This window comes from Erpetoichthys calabaricus, chromosome 5 (assembly GCF_900747795.2).
Source record: "Erpetoichthys calabaricus chromosome 5, fErpCal1.3, whole genome shotgun sequence".
In the NCBI taxonomy this organism is placed as follows: Eukaryota; Metazoa; Chordata; class Cladistia; order Polypteriformes; family Polypteridae; genus Erpetoichthys; species Erpetoichthys calabaricus.
In genome coordinates this window covers 215958250-215980347 of record NC_041398.2, presented here as the reverse complement: position 1 = coordinate 215980347, position 22098 = coordinate 215958250, and the positions used below count along the sequence as shown (strand labels likewise).

The window sequence follows — 22098 nt, the reverse complement described above, 5'->3', positions numbered from 1 at the left end:
ATATCAACAGTGTCACTAGGCAAATAAATAGAGTTTGATCAGCCAAAGTAACCTGGCACTCCATCTTTTTCTGTGTTTCTTCTTTGTCACCATGAAAAGTCATATAACATATACAAGGGAAGAGGTTTGGAATATCAGTCGCTGTGGTGCCACCTGATGCTACTCCAGATATAATAACTACACTCGTGGATCTTACAACTTTGTTGATCACAGGTGCTCATGCAGGAAAAACTGTCTGCAAATGACAGTGCAATCAGTTAAACCAGTTTTACAGTTGCTTCAAATGACAATGGGACATAAATCTACCTGGTGATGTCTCTGTTACTACTCTACAGCTTCCCCCACCTCTCATCACTGCAAAAGACATCTGCAGCTTATTCAAAAAGCAAAATATTTAAAAAGCTGAAGGTCTTTTTCAATTATTTCCCTTTCCACACTCAGACACTGTGCAGACCTGTTGTCTACAGTATTTGCAGTATTTCAACCAATCTCTGGATCTGTGCTCTATTCCTGCCCGCTTCAAGACCTCCACCATCATTGCAGTAGCAAAAGAGTATAAGGTTCCAGGCCTACATGACTACAGACCAGTAGCTTTACCTGTATTGTACTGAAGACCTTTGAACACCTTATTCTGAATTACCTCAGGAATGTTTCAAAAGACATTTTAGTTTACATACATACCCAATCAGTCTGTGGATGATGCAGTGAATTTAGGTCTGAGCTTTATTTTCCAACAACTTGATAAGCCAGAGACATATGAGAAGATCATATCTGTGGTCTTTAGCTCTGCTTTCAATAGAATCATCCCAGACTTCCTAGATAAGAAACTCACCCAGTTCAATCTGCCATTGGATAACAGACTTTCTTACAGATAGGAAACAGTATGTGTGGTCGGGCACACATGTGTCTGAACCATTAAACTTTAGCACCGCAGGGATGTGTCCTTTCCCCACTACTCGTCTCACTTTATACAAATTACTGTACATCTGGCATTTCGTCTGTCAGACTTCTTAAAATTGCAGATGGCATAACACTAATAGGCAAAACTTCCAACAATGATGAGTTCATATACAGACAAAAGGGGGAAAATCTGATATTGTGGTGCAGCCATAAAAATTTGGACCTTAACAATGAAAAAAATCAGGGCGATGATCACCAATTTCAGAAAACAGTCACCTGCTCACCTATCACTTGCTATAAATGGCTCAACCGTTGGGATGACTGAATCATTTAAGTTTCTGGGCCCAGTGCTGTCACAAAACCTTAAGGGGGACAATAACATCACATGTATTATTAAGAAAGCCCATCAGAGAATGTTCTTTTTGTGTCACCTGAGGAAATTCAATCTCCCTCAAGCAATACTGGTCCAATTCTACACAGACATCATCGAGTCCATTCTGACCTCATCTCCAACTGTCTGGCTTGGTGCTGCCTTTGTTCAGGCTAAGGCCAATCTGCAATGCATCATCAAAGCATGTGAAAGAATCATAGGCTGCAACTTACCGCACACTGAAGTCCTATATGGGTCCAGGCTAAGGAAGAGGGCCCCAAAGATCATTGCTAATTTGACTCACCCAGGGCATCACCTGTTCCAAAGACTTCCCTTCCTTCATAACATCTTTGTGCAGTGAGAGCTAAAACAACATGTCACCTAAACAGTTTTTTCCCCATGTGCAGTTATTCTTACTAATCAGGTTTGAGCTTCAACTCAATATTTGGGTATACTTGCACACCAGACTGCCTGGACATTTTAATCCTGGTGTCTCTTTATTTTATCGCCCTAGTATATTTAATATTGGAAGTCATTCCCATCTTTTTGCAACTCCGTTATTGCTTACTATGGTATGCTATTTTCTGTACAAATCTACTCAGAGTTGACAAGGAGTGTGTGGCTTGTGACATCATCAATGCCATGGGAAAACGCGCTTTTGTCAGAAGGCAGAAGTAAGAAAAGTCAATAAGTAACACCGAAGATGCAGAATGATTCAATCACAAATGATAGTAATCATTTTGTACAAGTTCAGTGCTAACTAGGATCTGTCATGCGGGCCGCACAGATTTCTGTTGCGGGCCGCATGTTTGACATGCCTGACTTAAGGTACATAGAGGGCAAGAGATATGAAATATTTTTAAATTTATTGTATTAATGTAGCTAGTGTCTTAATAAAAACTCATTTTGAGTTTTGAGGATTTGAAATGAAAATATTACAGAGAACAAAGTCTCAGTTAAATAATTTCTCTACCAGTAAAACTAGTGAGCAGTCCACCTGGTAATCTCAATCACCCAATCATGAAGCTAACTTAATTAATTTATCGAGACTTTGTGAATTTTCAAAGGGGGTACACCGCAACCAAGTTGCCTATGGTTTGTTTGTTAACTTTCATAAAGTGTTTCGGCATTCTTTACGAACAGCTATCAAAATAATTTTCATTTTGCGTAGCAACGTATGAGGCAATGCATACCTTGGAATCAGCATGAAAACTTAGTTAGTCATGCACTACTTATAATTCATTTATAGAGACAGCACCATCGACTGAGGAGTTGGAAGGTTTTAGCAACTTCAGTCTTTAAAAGTGACATGCCTTCCATGTAAACCTCATTGCAAGGTGTCTGAAGAAGTAACACTGGGGAAGTAAAAGGGTGCTTCACAGTTAATACCTTTCGGAAGGGGGTATTGGCACTCCAGCCACTGTAAAAACCTCACACTGTTCAGTGTGGTGCTAAGGTGTAACCCGTTGCACAGCTGCACTGGGATCTCAATTCAGATGGTTTGCTGTGGGGTGGGTGCAGCAACACGCTGTAATCAGTGCATGCTCCCGAACCTCTCTCTCTCTCTCTCTCTCTCTCTGTTCCCACCCTTAGAACAGAGTAAGCCCCACCTGAAGAAATCTGATGTCATCTGTGATCCACTTCTGAACTCTGCACCAACTGGTCATTCTGAATAAAAAGACCATGTGACAGGAACTCAACATTCAGAAAGAACTTGCTCTACAAGAAGACACAACCTTGCTAGAGAGTTCATGACTCTACCAACATTCTTCAATTGCCTTAGGCAGTTAAATTAGGTTTTCCTTACTGGGATCCCTATTCTGCTTCACATATCTTTCTGTTATCAGTTTAAGTACACTGTATTTGTTTATGTTTATGACTTGGTTGAATATAAGACCACATTTTTAAGAAAAATGAATGCAAAAACCCAGGAAATTCTAATGACTTCACAAACTGAGTCTGAATCTGAAATATGTTTTGAAATATCTTAAAACAGTATGTCTAACTGGAAAAATAGGAAATTTAACAGTAAGTGCTTTAGATATATTTCAGAATCACTTTCAGATATCTTAAAATGCACAGCACATCCATTTGAGATACTTTAAAATGTATTTGAGGTGAAAATTAATTTTCAAATACTGCAAATACAGCCAGTATACATTAAAAATGCATTTGAGATATCTCTACCACTTTCAGTCACTTGGCCTGAAGACAGCCCTTATAAAGGACAACTAGATGCCAACAAGTCCATCACGTGAGAAGAAGAAACTCCACCCTGTTGTGGGAGTAGCCATCAATTCAGCCACTCCTACATCTACAGGACAGAGAGGCTATGAGTAAATAAAGCTAAAGAGCTAATACATTAGAGCCTGTGCATTAATGCTGAGTACTTTGGAGAAATAAAACAACCTTGAACTGGGTCTGGGAAGGACCATTTACCATTATTTTGCATTTTGTTAAAAAAACACACTTTTTAGTGTTCCTTACCTTGTCGTCTGAGAGCCCTAACTTGGTCAGAAAAGCTAAATGTACTGTACAGTAGAACCTCTGGTCACGAACGTTTGCAAACACGTACAAATCAGGTTATGATCAAAATGTTTGCCAAAATTTTACATCTGTTCACGACCACACGCTCTGGTGGCGAACAAAAACACTGGCGGCCAGTTTCCCTATGTGCTTTCGTATGCGCCAATGATTTCACATTCTTCGTTTCCCATTTTCTTTTGTTTGCGTATACAGGGCCTAACAAAGCAGCTGATGTTGCAAAAAGAGTTGCAATGTTAACCAAACAGAGGTCTCAAGTGCTGGAAGAGGTGGAAAAACTGTTGCTTGTGTGGTTGAACGAGAAGCAACTTGCAGGGGATAACGTAAGCGATGTGATCATATGCGAGAAAGCCAGGAAGATTCATGGTGATTTGCTGAAAAAAAATCCTTCTTTGAGTGGCAAAGGTGAGGAATTTAAAGCCAGTAGAGGATGGTTAGAAAAGTTTCGCAAGAGAAGTGGCTTTTTTTTTTTTTGTTTCCCTGTGCTTAAAACTCATAAAAAAGTGTTTACAGCAAGCGGTTCGTAAGGGTCTAGTGCGAACTCTTACAATGTTAGTTTTCTCTGTTGTTCAAGGTTTTCTCAGTGTTACTCAATCTTTTTATATTTAGTTTAATATTACACTGTGCATTCTATGGTATAATTAACTATTTTTGTGCTTAAAAAAATATATACTTACATACAGTTCGTATGGTCTGGAACAGATTAATTGTATTTACATACAATGTTATGGGGAAATTACGTTTGGGTCGTGACCAAATCAGGTCGCGTCCAGAGTTTTGGAACGAATTACGGTCGTGAGCAGAGGTACCACTGTATATAGCTGCATTAAATGAAATGGGAACATGGTGAACCAAGATTGTGTATCATGAATCATACAGCAGATTTTACTGTTTCTCCCATTAACTATTTCATTCAAGTCAACTTTAAGATGCAATTAATTCTAAGATGCATAACAAATTCAGAGAAAATAAAATGTAAAAATTAGTGTCTTACAATTTCGTATACAGAGTGTTAAAGCAGTAAATGGTGCTTTCCACAATGAATGTAAAACAATGCAAACATAGCACCTAACTGGCACTTAACAAATTAAAAATCCTCACGGCAGTTTGGATACCCTATTAAAAGGTCTGCAACGTCATCACAGATTAACCTTAAATTTAACTGGAAATTATCTTCCATAAGAAATGATAATTGCCAGTGGGGGAAAAAAGAAAACAAGTAGCAAAGATTCTGATATCACTAACACTAAAAAGGCAAAAGGTTGAATGATCAGAAAGACTTTAATAAAAGGAGAAAAAGTTACTTTGTAAGTCAAAAACCCTAAAATTTTTAAATCTTTTATTACGAATTTGGATTCGTTTTTGAAATGTGTCTTTCATTTATTATACTTTAAATTCAGACTAGGCAGTGTCTGCAGCCCCTCACCATTATAAAATTGTAGGCACTTCACTCAGTAAAGTGGTGCCTACAAAGTCAAAGATTGGCTCATGCCCAACAATAATGTTGCAGCAGAAGAGCTTTCTTGAAGACAGGTGCAATGCCTATGCAAGTGATGTCACCAAAGATGCAAATAACAAAAAAAAAAATATTTTCATAAACATTAGAATGTCTAAAAATGCTAAAAAGACCTTAATCATTTGTAGAGCCTGAAATTAATACAAAAACAATGATTAAAATATTGAACAATGGTCCAAAAGGAACTCTTCTCTAAAAAGAAAAGCGTATTAATTTAGCAAGATGTTAGTTACAGTTTAATACACAATAAAGCAATGTTCTCACTCACCAGTGTCCATCTGCCAGACATAGACTGAGCCATCAGAACATCCAACTACTAAATAGTCATCTGATGGCCTCCATTTTATCACCTGAATAGGGAAGAGATGGCGTGATGCCAGCATAATGCACTTCCTTTCTCGCAGACTTAACAATCCCACTGAATGATCACTGCCCACAGAGCAGATACAATGTTGGACTCGGGTCTGTAACATAAATGAATAAAAAAACTGATGAATTTATGCATAGGTACATAAATATATAATATACAGTATATTTCATCTTTAATAAAGTAATATTGCATGAACTAATAAATAAGCAAGAAAGGAAAAACATAACTGAAATGAGTTTCCACAGTTTAAACACACCTTCTTCATGATATAAACAGAATCCTAATTCACTACTATCAAATTATTGGATTTCATAGCCAGCAAAATCATTTATAAAACAAAGATTCAAAACTCCAAGAGAAAATGCTACATTTATTTCACAAGGTCTTTCTAGTAATTTGATACAAACAGTACTTTGTCATATATATAGTGAAGATAGACACAATCTTGAAATAACTATTTGAAGATAATTGCCAGGCAGACATAAATTAGATTGACTCAGGTTTACTGGACTTTTTTGTTGTTTCATGATTTTAAAGATTGCAATACAATGAGCTAGTTACAAGTTAGTTTAGCTCAATCAATTTGTGAGCTTTTTAACAACTGAATGGAAAACAAAACCTCAAAAACAAAAGGATGGTTCTTTACAAAAGCAGCTATATGTGTGCAGTCATCCTGCCAATCATGTGAACTGGTGAAAGAGCTTAAATAAGCTTTAACATTATATAATGTCAGAATTTTTATTTAGGTATTGTAAGCTGTGATAAAGATTACATGCTATCATTGTTTAAAATTAACCAACTCTATGTAAATGTGACTTCCCCTGCTGCAACCTCCAAAATCTCTTAAGTTTTGTTTCAAGCATTTAAATGTATTATTCCAATATAGTATATGAATAAACAAAAGCATTTTGCTTTAAAAATTCTATTCAGTATCATGAGCACTGTGAGGCATTAATTTTCCATGGCATTTATTGTAAATATGATTATCAGTTCTTTAAGATGTATTGTTTTATATCATGTAACTTATTTTAGTCATTTATATTTGTTTCACATACACTGCGGATTGATGCTTCCAAACTTCAGTATGACTTTACACACTGTTCCACATAAAAAATTACAAAGGCAAAGTACTATCTCAATAAAACATGCTCCAGCAATCACCCATCTTTCAAACACACTGAAGTCTAAATTTCTAATTTCTAATGTTAGTCATAATAAGTAAAAGGCTGGTCGCTTACTTAAAATGTTTTCACCAGTTTATCCATTATATGAAAATTACTTAAATAGTACTGTACATAACATCTACATAAAACATACAGTATATGAGTACCTGGCTTTAAGATAAGGCAGCAAAACGAACAGAACAATTTCACAAGATTGTTGTTTTACCATCAATTCCAATACATCAAAAATTGCAATTAAAAACATAATTTAGTGATTAATCCAGAAAACTGAAAATTAGATAAATGCAATATTAACTAAAATAAATGCACCAATAAGGCAATGTAAAGCAGTGCAATAATTAAATGATTAAAAAACAGATTAAAAGCAAGAGCCTTTAGGTAAATTGTTAAGGTTTCCTAACTCCTTGGGACCAGATGTGTTTTGGATTCCTGAATGTGTCCTTTGGTACAGGACCGTATACACACTGCAAGTGTTCTATGGTGCTCTTCATTTACAGATAGAAAGATGCCTTCACCTTATATTATAATAATCTAACGAAATATATACAGCATACCCAAAAGCTTCATCTTTTGATGGGATTTTTACCTATTTAGAAAAGAGGAGGCATGTTTCTTAACAATTGAACGTGTGTGTGACTGCCATTCTTCCTGGTTACAAGAGCTGGAAGTTCGTAGGTTATGTCAATGTTGATTAGGTTTTACAACACATTTCAATAAGCAAAGTTATATAGCTTATAAATCAACACAACACAACTAAAATTACAAAAGAAACATAATAAAATATACATAAGAAAAAAATGCAATTAAAAATATGCAGAAATGCAATTAATTCTGAATAAGACTTAAGTCTTTCTTCCAAAAGCCCTGGAAAACAAAAAGGGCCAATTGTCAGACGTTAAATTTGCTATATACAGATGCAGTCCTAAAAAAGGAGGGATGACTGTGCCACAGAAGTGGTCTCCCTTCAAGTTAAGGCGAGAAAGGGAATATTCAAAAACAGCTGACCTGATGATCTTATGCACTGCTTCCTGAAGTAAAGCATTTAAAAATAAAAATGTGATTCATTTTAATAATAACACTTTGCATTTATATAGCGCTTTTCTCACTACTCAAAGCGCTTATAAACCATCTTTCAATTCACTGGCACCCTATATACAGCTTTACACAAGGAACATGAAATTACTATTTGTGAATATGCCATGTATTATACAAAGAATAACTAAACAATGACAAAAACAGAGTGCATTTTTTTGCTCAGAGCTGCTATTAAGTACTGTTCAACTTCTAGAAAGATTATTTAAAAAACAAATTTTTAGGAAAACATTTGCAAATCTATTATATCTAGTACTATGTTAAAGTACCGAATAATATATAACATACTTAGGAGTGAGAAAACAAAACAGACAAGAAATCGCAGGGTATCATTTTGATATCATTTAAACTTTTCATGTGTTAAGAGTATAAACAGAATTAATATTAAAATAATTGAGGCTTGGTCCTGAAAGTGACACGATGACCTAAAAATAGAACCATTTCACCAAATGTGTCCTTATCCATGCTCAGGTGCATCAAGGTTCCAAATGGGTGACACATGCTGCACACAATGTGTCATCACTGGTGTCTTCGTGTTCCACACACTTTGAATTATACATTTGATGTCTAAAAAGCTTTTCAGAGCTTTTTGAATTTCAGAACTGAAGACAGAGGATTAAGGTTGGGTGAAATGGCCAAAAAGTTATATCACGATAGAATTGCAAATTATCATGGTTACAGTATATATCACAGTATACTCTTTGAGGAAAACCTTTCAGAATGAATTCAGTTTAGGTGCCTCTGTAAGCCTCATTTTATAGGTTAACAGGGGGTAGTTCTACTGGGATGTTTCTTTTCATAAGGACCACTTTAATCAACTAAAATTATAATAAAAACACATTTTATTTATATAAATGCCTTTCCTGTGCTCAAAGTAATTTACAGTATTTCAGAATGAGCAACAGCAACAGCAAAAAGAAGAAAAAAAGATCAAACACACAATATTACACACAAAGAATTATAAACATAAAACACTAAATAAAGATAGATATGGGAAACCCAAAGCTTTAAATTAGAATAACACAATAAACCACAAAAAATCCCAAAACACAAATACTATCAGAAAACCCTCAACAAGTAACAAAATATGCGGGACAAATATAAATCATCCTGTGTACCTGGACAGAGAGGAAGACAGAGTAAAAAAGTCAGAATGTCAGGGTAGGATAAATGCCTTCCGGAACACATGTACTTTAAGTTTTTTTTTTTTTTTTTTAAGAATTAATCGAGTCAGCTGATTGAATTCATTTATGTTCAAAATACCTTTATTGTGCAAACTGCAAAACAAAACAAATGATAAACTGAAATAAACATATATTACACAACATTAAAAACACAGAATCTTTGTAAATGCACACTGTATAGACTATACAGTGAAAAAAATAACACTGAAAATAAAAATATTCAAAGAGCTATTCCTTTGGTTCCCCAATGAGCAAATACAAGCAAGCCTAACTGAACTTTAATATTTCCTTTCAAAACGCCTTTATATACATGAAGAAAAATTACATATTATATATTACAAAACAACAACAATTTAGATCTACACTGACTCAGCAAAAGCTATCAAACCAAGCCCTACAATACGTAAAGCCTATTAAAGAAAGCTTTCCCACTTGTCACACAACTGATTTTCAAAATCCTCTTTCTAAAGAAATCAATGTTAACGTACAATTTTAAAAAATATACTCTAATCAAGAAACAATATTTATATGAAACAAAACATTTCCTGTTTCATTGTTTTCATTGGTTGTGGTTGTGCATTGTAAAGAGTGCCTGGTGTGTCAGAAGGTAATGAAACAACAGAATGCCTTCTTCCCACCATGTATTTTTTGAACTTTACTTTAGTTTACTTCTAGGACACATCTTAATGTACTGTATTTACTTAACTTTGACTAGTAGACTTTTTGACTGCAGTACACCTTTTGTTGATATGAGTTATACTCAATTGGCATTAAACTATTTAACACTAGAATCCCTGAAGCCTATGAAAAAACTCGTAATCTCAGACCTTAAATTCCTTCGCACCTCTCAAACAGCATCTTTTGTTTTGCAAATGTGTTGATCAGCACAGGCAGCAAGAAGACTGCTGTCCCAACCCCCCTACCAACAGATGTCAACTCGGGCAAAAAGCTCTCCCAGCTCAAGCCTTGTTTCTCTCTGTGTGAGGTGCCTGGAGTTGTATAGGGTAAATAATGTATCGTAATTTGGAACACATGCATTTCATGTGCTCCATGTCTATAACAATCTATGTAAGTGTAGGATGACAGGAAATTCAAGAAATGCTGAACACATACCTAAAACACAAGCTTTTTTCATGTTTTAGAATTAACGACAAAATTTTGAAATGAAGTGTATAATGTATAAACACGTATAACAAAACAAGTGTGCTTTTATTCAAGGCTATATCCAAAGAAAAAGAAATCGGGTTAGAGTACAACGCTGACACAACTGCTTTGGAGGTACAGCGGTAAGAACTGCTGACTCATAATCAAGAGGTTGTGGGTTCAATCCTGGCCGCTTCCCAGAATTAACGTTTTGAGTAGTGAGCTGCGCTTATTGTTACTATTATACAATAAAAACATATTATTTGATTTGAGTCTGTAATAGCCGGTGTAAATGTATGGTACTTGTAAAGATTAGCGTTTTGGTTTTTTTTATTCAGTTTTATTCTCACAGACACGTTCACGCTACCCCCGATCTGACACTGCTGTTTTCAAATAAAGACGTGTTATAACAGAGATGAACTCAGATGAGGATGAGCAAGGCATGCCGAGCTCGCCAAGGTATCGTGCAAAGTTCTGTTTGTGATTATGTTTTGTGATGGCCAATATAAAAAAACATTTATATGTTACTTATAGGAGAAAGTAGGGTGAAATGACACCTTTTATTGGCTAACTAAATAGATTACAAATGCAAGCTTTCGAGGCAGCTAAGGCCCCTTCATCAGGCAAGGTGTAGTTAGCCAATAAAAGGTGTCATTTCACCCTACTTTCTCGTATCAATCTATGGCTAACATGGTACAACACTCTACTGCTATGTTACTTATATAAAAGCCACACTGAATGTTATTTACCTGTGCACCTTGATTTATTTACTTATCTTCCTACAGCGTAAAGTCACAAGTATATTGCAGAGCTTCCTGTGTTTGATCGACACAGGCATGCTAACAAAGTACGGACAACCCCTGAAATTCGCAGGGGTTTCGTTCCTAGAGCACCCGTGAATTGTGAAAAACTGTGAATTTTGGACGTGGTCAAAAAAATGCCTATAAATGCCTATTTTTATAGTTTAAACCCTAAATATGCCCCCAAAACACTTTAATTTTATTTCAAACTCAGCTTAATATATTACCCTAAAAAAAAAGAATGTAAAGGTAAACCCATATACTGTACAGTATTGTACTGCTATGTCTCCCACAGTGCTAGAATGTAAAATACTAATGTTACCCCTATATGTACTGTAATTCATGTAAGCGCATTTTCTTTGGTATGCACTGTCGTTTTCTTTGGTATAAGTATGGTAAATACATAATTTAATTTAATAAAAATACAGTAAAATATACGGGTACTCACCAATAATGAATGATATTGATTGAAGATGATGAATTAGCTGTGCAGTACGATGAAGGTATGTAATGAAGATGATGACTGCACAGCAAAGCACAGGATTTACAGCTCCTCAGGTGGTTACTGCGGCGTAACTTTTTAGTTCTGGGAGCAAATCCAGTAGTTCAACCTTCTCCTGGACTGTCTTAAACTTTTTTTGGCGCTTAGGGTCACTGCCAGAAGCCTTAGAAGGTGCAGAGAATTTGAGCAGCATCTTAGGGCTTTAAGAAGAACAAAACGAAAAACACGAGAACGCTCAGCGAAACACTTGAGATAGCTACACGCAATAAACTGTTATGATACGGGAATGCTGGGCTGCATCTGCCGGAGAAGTGTCACAGAGCAGCAGCCAATCAGCAGCAAGGAGAAATGAATAACACTCTCAGATTGGCTACTTTCACCATCACAAGCTGCCTTTTCCTCTACAGTTGCTTTGTGTTCTCTCTACAGTACAGTATTGCCACGAAAAAGCCATAAAAAAATTGCAGAGGATATTTGTGGATTCCACTAACAATTATTGGTTAGATTCTAGGTAAAAATCCGCAAAATTGATCAAGCTGCCCTGTAGGACATCCTGAGAGTTTGTGGGATGCCCTCAAGGTTGCTGGATATCATGGCCAGCCTGTACACTGGTACTATGAGTGGTATGCAGAGTGGAGGCAGAACTTCTGTGTTTTCCCAGTTGATTCTGGGGTTTGTCAGTGGTGTGTTCTTGTTCCTACTCTCTTCAATGCTTGCATGGACTGGGTTTGGGCAAGGTTGTGGGGTCCAGCGGCTGTGAGGCATCTGTTGGTAAAGGAAGATTCACTGATCTTGACTTTGCTGACGATGCTGTGATCTTCACGGAGTCAATGGAGGCTCTGAGGCTCAAGAGACTGAGAGAGGAGTCTGAGTGTCTGGGCTTGCGAGTGTCGTGGATAAAAACCAAGATCCAGGCCTTTAATGACCTCTTGGGCACAGCCATCAGAAGTGTGTCTGCCTGCAGATAGAATGTTGACCTTGTCGAGAGGTTTACTTACCTCAGTAGTGACATTCATGTCTCTGGTGACTCTTCTTATGAAGTAAGTAGATGGACTGGGAGAGCATGGGGGGTCATGAGGTTGCTGGAAAGGGGTGTGTGGCGTTCTCGATACCTATGCAAAGGGACGAAGGTCCAAGTATTTAGAGTCATGGTGGTTCCTGTCTTGCTATATGGTTGCGAGACATGGACGTTATCTGGTGACCCGAGATGAAGACTGGACTCCTTTGGTACCAAGTCTCTTCGCAGAATCCTTGGGTACCGCTTGTTTGACTTTATGTCGAATGAGCGGTTGCTCATGGAGTTCCAAATGAGGCACATTGCCTGCATTGTGAGGGAGCGTCAGTTACGGCACTATGGCCATGTGGCGTGATTCCCCAAGGGTGATCCAGCTTGCAGGATCCTCATTGTTGAGGACCCAAGTGACTGGACCAGGCCAAGGGGACACCCACATAACACCTGGGACTAGACCGCGTGTCTGCCTGGGGGGTTCCTAACCAGTATCCCGAGCTGTTTCGTGGTGCGGTGGGTGCGGCAACGCACTGTACCAATGCATGCTCCCCGACCTGACCTGACTTGACACCATGCCCTGATCTCAAATAGCTTCGGGAATGCTTGTTTAAGTTCCATCAGTTTACAGAAAGTTACAAAACAATAGCAGAACATTTTTTGAAATTCACCCATCCATCTTCCAAAACTGCTTTATCCTAAGCTGGGTTGTGGAAAAGCTGTAGCCTATCCCAGCGTGCATAGACCAGAAGTTTATTGCATGGCAAATGGTCTGATAATTATTAAAATCTATAAAAAGGAAAAGGTCCACATTCAAACATTTGCAGAACCCTGTTGCTGCAATGGATATTCTTATTTATACCGAACATAAATGTGCTGTGGAAATGAAATCACAATATTAAGCAAGGGAGCTATCAAAATTTAAATTAAAAAACTTCATCAAAAAAGAACATTTTGCCTGTATTAAGTTTGGAAAAGGACATTGTTAGACTAAGATTATAATTATTTTTTTCTGCAACTGTTCTGCTTCAACTTAAAAGAACAAAGGGACTGGGAGAAGAGACGCAATTCAGAGGCAAGCAAAAATTGAAACTTTGAAATCAAATTGAGAGTATTAAAAGTCAAAAGGACAAGCAAAAATTCTTAAAGTGGGAGATCACAAACACAATAAAGATTTTTTTTTCAGGACACACAAGGAGGTTTAGACTATCCATAATCTCAGATAAGGAAATGTCATCAAAGGTGACCTTATATCCTGTTGCCCCGATAATGTCATGTGCCATGGAATTCCACATCATATCCAATGCAGCAACAACAACAAAAAAATGGATGTGCTCATGGTTAACAATTGAAAGGCCCAAATAATTTCTATACGTTACTAAATGTCAAAACAAAAAATCAATTCAGATAACAATCTCCATGGTCAAAAACCCCAAATGGGCAAAAGAAATACATAGAATAAGCACTTAAAAGGTCAAGAAAAAATAAAGAAGAAACAACACTATAACAGTATCAAAAATCACATGTATAGTGAAAAACAAATAATACCTACATACAAAATATAGTCAATGAATTGGAGTTGGCTAGAAGAGTTTATCACGACTATTATCCAAAATATTCCAGAAAAACTACCACTGTATACATTAATAGATAAGGTATTTTATGTTTTGAAATGGAACAGTCAAAACCCTAGATCTCAGACAAAAAGAAACATGAGCAAAACATGAAACAGATACTTCATGCAAGGCAGCCAGCAAATTTAGAGATTAAAGAGTCATTAGGAAACTATAGGAGAGGTCTCACTCCTCTCGAATCCTGACTTACAGTATAAGTAGCCTCATATATGTAAGCAGACGATAGCCAAACACAAAGTAAGACAAAAAAGATGATTGAAGAAAAATGTGCCACTACTGCCTGAAACACAAAGAAATGTTAGTTTCCTAGATTCTTATGCATATATACTACTGATTTAAATTTATTTACTACAGTTGAATTTCTGCTGGTTACAGGCACATTAGCTAATTTGTACTTAACTGTTCTTTATTAGCATATATTTGTTCTTCTAAAAATACAATTTTAAATTAAATAAAGTTTTTCACTGTAAAAATTTAAATGTAATTGCAACATAATTTTAAAGTTGGATTTCAAGGCTTTTAACAGCCAGTAGCAAAAATCTCTGCTTGACTATATATCAAAAATATTTCCATAAGGGAAGCTCTGGCAACCAAAAGGCCCTAAACATTTACTTAGGAGTGAAACAGGAAGAAGCTGCCTTGGCACTGTTTAAAACATACACATATTGGTCAAAGGGTAAATAGCCACTTCAGAAAGACATACAAGTCATTTTGATGATTTAATTGCCAGTAATGTGGTTTACCCTCGAGGACATCAAGAGTAAAGCTGCTAAGTAAAGGTATGCTAAGCACTTGGGTGTTATAGATCTAAGCCCATACAGTATCTAGGCTTCTCCCACATATCAATTAAATGGTTCAGTCTTTAAGTACAAGTATTGATATGCTATAAACCAGCAGCATAACTAAGAAGGTCATTAAATCTAAGGTTATTCTCCGGAAGGTTTATTTACAGTTTTCACTACTCTGGGTAATGGACAGCAATATTGCTTCTGTCAATCAATGCAAGACATCATGTTGTTCTACGAAGAGGATATTGCACATGACACCATCCTGTCATGGGAATGAGAGCAGTTTCTATATTTGAGTAAGAGTAAAACAGTCCTAAATCAATTGCACAAATGGAATTTCTCCCTAAGAACGCTGCTTCTTTACAAAAATACATTTGAAATCTACAAGTAAACAGCAGTATATGTTGTAATCAAAGCAAAATCTGAACTTTTATTTTAGTGTAGTTTTATAACAGACCTAAAACTGGATACATTTTTGAAATTACTCCTGAAGATCTGTTGCTCATACAGTATATAAAAATGTATTATTGAACTTGTTTAACCAGTTTCAATGGTGCAGGAGGCTGGAGCTTATTCCAGTAGCATCAGACACAATAGAAGAACCAACTCAAAATATGGTGCCATTCCAGTGCTGGGCACACTTAGGCACACACCTTCATCTTCTCACAAGGGGCCAGTTTACAATCACCAATTATTTAATGTACATGTCATCGGGATGTGGAAAAATGACCTGAGTACTAAGAGAAAATCCTGCTAAGACAAGAGGGAATGTACAAACACTACACAAAAACTGTGTTTCCTTAAGAGGCATTAGCTCTCTGGAAATGTGTTCCTTTGAATTGTGGCGTTTTAATTAACCTGAATTTAAAAAATTATAAATAAAAAAGGTATTATCCCCACCCCTCATGCAATATGACAGTTACAAGATTACACGAGAAGCATAAAGGATAATCTAGCTCTTTATTGACGGGTTCACGCAGTATTACAAATGGGAAGCTTATGACAGACATATCAAGCATGTGAGAGACTTGATCTACTCAGTCTTGCCATCTTTTGTTTGCCACGCTGAAAGGATTTTAACCGGACAGAAGACATAATCTTCTGCCCGGCCTCGGACAGAAGACATACTCTTCCGCCCGGCAGCTTCAAAGTGTTGGTCATAGGTCCATCCTCATATTGGGTTGCTCCATGTGCAGGCTCTTGGCTCCAGATCTAAACAAGGACAGGAAAGGACTCCAACCCTACCTTCAAAAATACAGGAATAGCACAATGCCTACATACAGTTCTCATTCTCCCAACAAGGAAAGAGAATAGTGTACAGACAGAAGACAAAAATATACTAGTCTGTCTTTAGGCTCTCTAGTCCTGTGCTTGGCTCGGCAATTCTAAATGAAGATACGGTGCCCCTGTGTACCATACTTGGTCGAACTGTATGAATGAGTCCATAACAGTGGGCACAGAGAACAGTGACATTAAACTTAAATAACAAAACATAGTATAACACGCCACCCTTTGTCACATGGTCTGTGACAAAAAAAACAATACTTGAAAGTCATATCCACAAATCAAAAGGTACTAGATCCCTTTTTACATTGTAGACATTTCAAAATCATTTGTGGAAATGTGAGGTGTAATACCACTATAGCTTCTGTACCGTTCATCTAATACCAGCGTAAATATTAACAATGACAAGTTACAGTACATTTGGACAAACAGTTACATTTAACATGGTGTTACTACATAGTGATCATTATATCTCATCAGTTGTATCATAGCATCATATATTATAATTCTATATAGCATCTTAATGGATTTCACTATTTTTTGGTACTCATAACATTTCTAAATTCAGTATGTTGTTATGTGTACCCCACCCTTTGGTGTCTGATCCCTTGTTATAAGTTCTAATAGTTGTAACATAACTTAGATGCTATTATAGATCTATTGCTATGATTATTACTTGTTCTTAAACTAGTATTATTGCATAATTGTACGTTCTTTATATCCTCCCCAACTTCACTATTGGATGTTATAGACCCATTCAATTTACACTTTAAACATTACTGGTGGTTAATTATGCATATCCTCATACCTTTGAGCCCCTCTTATAACATTTTCAAGTCTATTCCTAAACTTTCTCTATTCATGCCTTGTCCAACCCAGTGGTTTGTAGATACAGTCTTTTGCTTGGTGGCTTTGCAGGTTCTTTTGTACAAAGTATGACTGCTTCGGGAAACTAAAGTCTTTTACCATTGCTGGAAATAAAAAATTTAAACAGTCCTGTTGCCAATAGATCTCATGAGATGCACACATGGTGACTGTCCATTTTTAGCAGAGGAACACTTCTCCCTTGGCTTGCCCTGCATTCAGCATTCATTCATGGGAGCCTTCAACAGCTGTCATCTCACTTCAGTGGCATTTTACAGCCTGTTTCTGTTAGAGTCCATATAACTTAGTTTTGCAGCAAAAATGTCTGCACACAGCATGGCTTCAAACCTATTCAGCTGGACAATCTTTCTTTGCTTCTGCACTTCTTCCACTCTGGAAAAGCAAATCATTTCTTCTCCAGCTATTATCAGGTATGTGCAGCAGGTTAAAAAGTCATTAGTACAGTCTTTTTAAAATCTTCATTTTGTATAACACCACCTCATTGATAAAACCTTTTACCACTGGCTTGGAGAGACTTTTGGCACCATTAAATTGAGTGGCCAAAACTAAAATACTTGCTAGGCTGAACTAAAAGAAGGGTGAAAAGTAGAGCAAATACATAACATAAAACAATTCTTCATCAATCATGTATAATATAATGCAGCACTATTAATGGCAATTCTAGACCCATAGTTCTCAGTTTCATATCATAAATAACAGTTAGAGATAATTTAAATATTACAAACTATTACATTTAAACTAGGCTAATGAAAAATGTTTCTTCAGTAGAATAATACACTAATCAAAATTAAAACATTACATCATTTATACATTACAGGATGTTACATAGTTGTACTTTTGAGTGTTTTCATTTTTGTCAAAACAAAATCTTACAATGTCTAATACCGTAGAACAAACTGTAGCTTATCTAAATATTACAACAGCACAGTTCATATAGACTAATGGTTCTAATGTATAACTGAATATTCTATTTAGCTAAGTGCATTATCACTGAGCATTTGACCTTAATATATTGATATAATAACAAATCTTCATAAAATTAATCACTCACAGAGACAAAATACATGTATTCAGTTCTCATACATTTTGTAATTACTGAAATGATAATAATAATCATTTGTTATACATCAAAATATGTAAACCCTTTATACTGTTTTTATATGAAAATTAGAGAAATAAATCAGTCTAGTTTTAAAAATAGGAACATTTTTAACCTTTGTATTTTTCATTTAAACATTTTATTATACATGATAACACTTGCACTAATCAGCATGCAAGGAAAATAATTCCAATAACTGCTGTTCATTAATCTATGATTGATAAAACATTCACCACCCTTTGGTCAGATTATTTAATTTCTCTGCCCAAACTTGCTATTAAGCTATGTCTTGCAGCTTGTATAGAAAAAAAACAAAATAATTTGTTTTCATCCGTTAGCCACAGGTTTTGATGAATCTGTAGGAAAAACAACATCTATAGGCTTGAAGTTATATATAAAACTTTATGCTTATAATACTTTTTCTTGAAATTCAGATATTTAAATTCTTAACTCTTTAACTGACTGTGCAGCTGGCTGTCTTTTTGCCTTGCAAGGGCATAGGTCATCTTGTATTTAAACCTGCATCTGTTTGTAGGCTTCAAAACATTCCAGGCTTTACTAACCAGTCATGATCACTTTTTACTTACCAACATTTTTAGATAGTACATACATTACTAAAACAATTAAATTTGAATATGATTCCCGATTACTATAACAATTATGTTATTATATTATTATATGGGATGTCTCCCACCTTTTAGGGGTTTCTCTTCACATTATTAATTAGTCAGCTGACACACACACCGTCTTACAAATAACATGAACACGCATTTGCTACCCCAGACTCTGAATAAGAATAATTTATTCTTTTATTTTCTTTGCTAGATTCTAAATCCCACTTCATGCCCAAGCAAAATTACTTGACTACACAGAAGTTCTTTAAACAACATTCAGCATACTGGGGAAAGCAACTGTTCACAAACAATCAGCCTTCACTTGTTTCAGTCATTTCAACATACAGTATTTGGCAATTGCTTCATTATTTGAAATATCTTCACATATTCACATACTCACATTTTCTTTTACAATTGCATTTCATTCATAGAATAAAGTTTTCTTTCAATTGTAATTCATTCACAGAGATCTCTATCACACGTACTATGAACTCACTAGAGGATGTGCTTTTTTTCCTATTAGGTTTCACCATGCAACACACTTAAACGCATCATTTCCTTCATGCTTATTAAAACAACTTCTCAGGCCGCAAGCATTAAATTAGGAATTCATCTTACCTTAGTTTTATACGCGCTATGTTCCAGATCATGAAAAAAATCCGTGGCGAAATCGCACACAGCATCAACGAGGAAACACTAATTTCCGTGGCGGGCCACAATTCCAGCGACAACGAGGACAATCCACTTGGGAAATCACACAGCACAATTCCACAACAAGAAAGCATTCCCATCAAAAGTTACACGGTCACAAAGAACATTCTGACTTAACAAGGAAAACATACGTGCTTGAACCTTTATTCGTATCAAGTGTGCTGACCACTGCGCCACCATGCTCTTCCTTTATAGCACTTAAAATACACAACTTTCATTCATGCACAACTGGGCACATGCTGCTTATCGCAAAAACATGTCTCCCTTCTCATTTAGTATTATTAAAAGAGCATCCTTCCTTTAAACTTGATCAGGGTTTAAAAAGAAAAATGCTTTGCACTTTCACAAGTCTTAAACAAAAGTGGAGACATTCATTTGCATTAAACCAATTACACAAATCGATAATTATCTTTCTTTGTTATATGAGACACTGTCTCATTTTTAAATTTACACTTATCCAATTTTTAGTTAGAGCTCTTTGCATTACAGTTTCTTTTTAAACATTAGCTTATGACAGTAGGTTCGTAATTTAAGCTATATTTAAAAGGCGATTTCAATATTTTCTGTGTGTTTAAACACACGACATGATTTTTTTTGCAGTACCATCATAAGTGTGGGCTGCCAAAACCTATGACCTTTAACCTGTAAGGCAGAGTGATTACAACAGCTGCCCAGGTCACTCACTGTGTTTTAACACGTGGACGAACCGTGTGCATTGGATTCTATTATGCCATTAAAGATTTCTACAATTTATTTTATCGAGCCGGTATGGATTTTATCAGCATTTTTACCGTTCATCTGTAAATAATCGACTTCAGATCCTCTGGATGCAGAATTGATTCATTATACAAAGTAAGTAAGTGCCAGCATGCCTATCTACATCATATCTTAATGCGCAGGTCTTTATTGCTTTTTCAAAATATTGTTTCTAATGGCTAAACGATGCAACTTATTTAAATAAGTGTTCCCCAACACGACATTTACTTTTCAGGCAGGTTTTGGACTTCGTACGGCAGTTAAATAATCTGTGTTGTTCACGCGAGTGCCGTTTCATGTTATTCAGGACAACCAGTCTTGTGCTATAAGTTTAAAACTGTTGTTTCTATTTATTTTTGTCCAGTTTAATCCCACATTTATACCCATGCGTTGGACTTAAAATTCCAACTTGCATGGTATAGTTTAACAGATGCTACCACATTGGCAGCTGTCTTTTCTTGCCCATGACCAGCAACAAGACCGCCTCTTGTCTTTTGCCGGGATTAATTACGATTATTATTGATTCGTAATATCCCCATTCCAATTAGGGTCTGGCATCTTAACTCGGTCACAGGGCATCCATGTCTGAGCGCGTGACTAAACCCTCAAATATATTCAATATTTTGACCGAACCCTTCATTGCCGTCATTATCAGAAGCATATTATAAATATATATATATATATATATATATATATTATAAATTATATACGGTTATTAATGTAGCCCCAATCCTGCCGACTACGCCAATTTGTTTCCTTAAGAGGCATTAGCTCTCTGGAAATGTGTTCTTTTGAATTGCGGCGTTTTAATTAACCTGAATTTAAATAATTATAAATAAAAAAGGTATTATCCCCACCCCTCATGCAATATGACGGTTACAAGATTACACGGGAAGCATAAAGGATAATCTAGCTCTTTATTGACGGGTTCACGCGGTATTACAAACGGGAAGCTTATGACAGACATATCAAGCATGTGAGAGACTTGATCTACTCAGTCTTGCCATCTTTCGTTTGCCACGCTGAAAAGATTTTAACTGGACAGAAGACATATAATCTTCTGCCCGGCCTCGGACAGAAGACATACTCTTCCGCCCGGCAGCTTCAAAGTGTTGGTCATAGGTCCATCCTTATATTATGTTGCTCCATGTGCAGGCTCTTGGCTCCGGATCTAAACAAGGACAGGAAAGGACTCAAACCCCACCTTCAAAAATACAGGAATAGTACAATGCCTACATACAGTTCTCATTCTCCCAACAAGGAATGAGAATAGTGTACTGACAGAAGACAAAAATATACTAGTCTGTCTTTAGGCTCTCTAGTCCTGTGCTTGGCTCGGCAATTCTAAATGAAGAAGCGGTGCCCCTGTGTACCATACTTGGTCGAACTGTATGAATGAGTCCATAACAGTGGGCACAGAGAACAGTGACATTAAACTTAAATAACAAAACATAGTATAACAAACTAAAAGGCCCAGGTTTGATATCTAGATTCCCAATGGTGCAAAACAACACATAAGCCATAATTCACCGTGTTATACATTTACATATGATACAGCCAAAACCCGAAGTTCAGCCTGTTCCCGAACTTGCCGGCCGTTTTGCATTTTGGCCGCGAGGTGTGGCCAAAGTCTGAATTACTAGAAATGACCAGTGTATATGCTACTTCATGAAGTGGCGAGAACTCCCTGGCCAAAATCCGATGCGTTGATGTAAC

General features: G+C 36.3%; 1 protein-coding gene across 6 annotated transcripts in view; it reads right to left on the bottom strand.

Annotated features, from left to right (window-relative positions):
- LOC114652243 (WD repeat-containing protein 7) overlaps positions 1 to 22098 on the bottom strand; it is a 535548-nt gene that overhangs the window by 423706 nt on the left and 89744 nt on the right. For all 6 annotated transcript variants that reach the window (XM_028802521.2, XM_051928322.1, XM_028802524.2 and 3 more), the window contains one exon: positions 5599 to 5794. In XM_028802521.2, coding sequence (XP_028658354.1) covers positions 5599 to 5794 — 196 coding nt within the window. The remainder of the gene's footprint in view (positions 1 to 5598; positions 5795 to 22098) is intronic.